The following is a 909-nucleotide window of genomic DNA, read 5'->3' as shown; positions in this document are numbered from 1 at the left end:
CCATTGAGCGGATTTTCCCTGGGTTTCCGCGAATTTTGGGCGGTTTTGGATGGGTTTTGAGGATCAGGGAAATAAAGCAAGAGAAAATGAGGTACATACCAGCTGAAATTGGGCCTCCAACACCTCAGCGGTACTCCAATAACATGTTCATAAATTGTATTTCAACCTGTAGAATCCAATAAAATTGTTAGTTTCTCATTTGGTTGGATACTTATGGCCCTAGACTGCATTTTATCGGATTTAAAAACCCCCTTCTCACTACCCAACGCCCCCTTTGGCCAAAAACTTGCTAGTAAAGTATCTTGTATCAGAAAAGTTGAAATGGGTACTGAAATCGCATATGCTTAGCTCACTAGAACTCTTCAAATTTCTTCAAAATCTTTCATAGTTCCGAAAATATCACCAAAAGTAATCAAATTTTCCACTTTCACCACTTCCATGTTCTTGCCATAGCTTCCCAAAATGTAACGCTACTACACCAATCTCAACTGAATATGCTGTATTTCCACCTTTATTTTCCATAATAATACCACCTTGCACATGGGAGCTTATCTGAGAACCTGTAGTCTTCATTTTATCGGATTCTTAAATATCAAATTTCTAAAATTTTAGCACAACTTAACCGATAAAAACACAACCAAAAAGAATTTTCAAATAACAATCAACCTGTTGAAAAATAGACCAAAATTAGATATAGGAACTCTTTCCTATACCTCGAAAAGCTTCTTAGTTCACTTAATAATCCCGAAACACGGGTTTCATTTTTTTTCTGCCATAGTTAAGAAATCACTTTTTTTCAAAAAAAAAAGTTTTCGAAAAGTCTGAATTAAGGGTATTTCTGAAAGTCCAAATTTTGACTTTAGACCCAATTTTAACACCATTAACAGCCCAACGCGTCCAAAGTAAAAA

At 35.5% G+C, this 909-nt stretch overlaps 1 protein-coding gene across 1 annotated transcript; it reads right to left on the bottom strand.

The window, feature by feature from the left end:
* Positions 1–362: 362 nt before the first annotated feature.
* On the bottom strand, positions 363–573 carry WICANDRAFT_65897 (uncharacterized protein; the record flags this gene model as incomplete). Its single annotated transcript, XM_019184011.1, has 2 exons — positions 363–424; positions 480–573. The coding sequence occupies 2 exons, from the start codon at positions 571–573 to the stop codon at positions 363–365; spliced, it is 156 nt and encodes a 51-aa protein (XP_019035844.1).
* Positions 574–909: the final 336 nt, after the last annotated feature.

Source organism: Wickerhamomyces anomalus (assembly GCF_001661255.1).
Source record: "Wickerhamomyces anomalus NRRL Y-366-8 unplaced genomic scaffold WICANscaffold_33, whole genome shotgun sequence".
Classification (NCBI taxonomy): Eukaryota; Fungi; Ascomycota; class Saccharomycetes; order Phaffomycetales; family Wickerhamomycetaceae; genus Hansenula; species Hansenula anomala.
The sequence above is the reverse complement of the archived record's forward strand: the minus strand, read 5'-3'. Positions and strand labels throughout refer to the sequence as shown.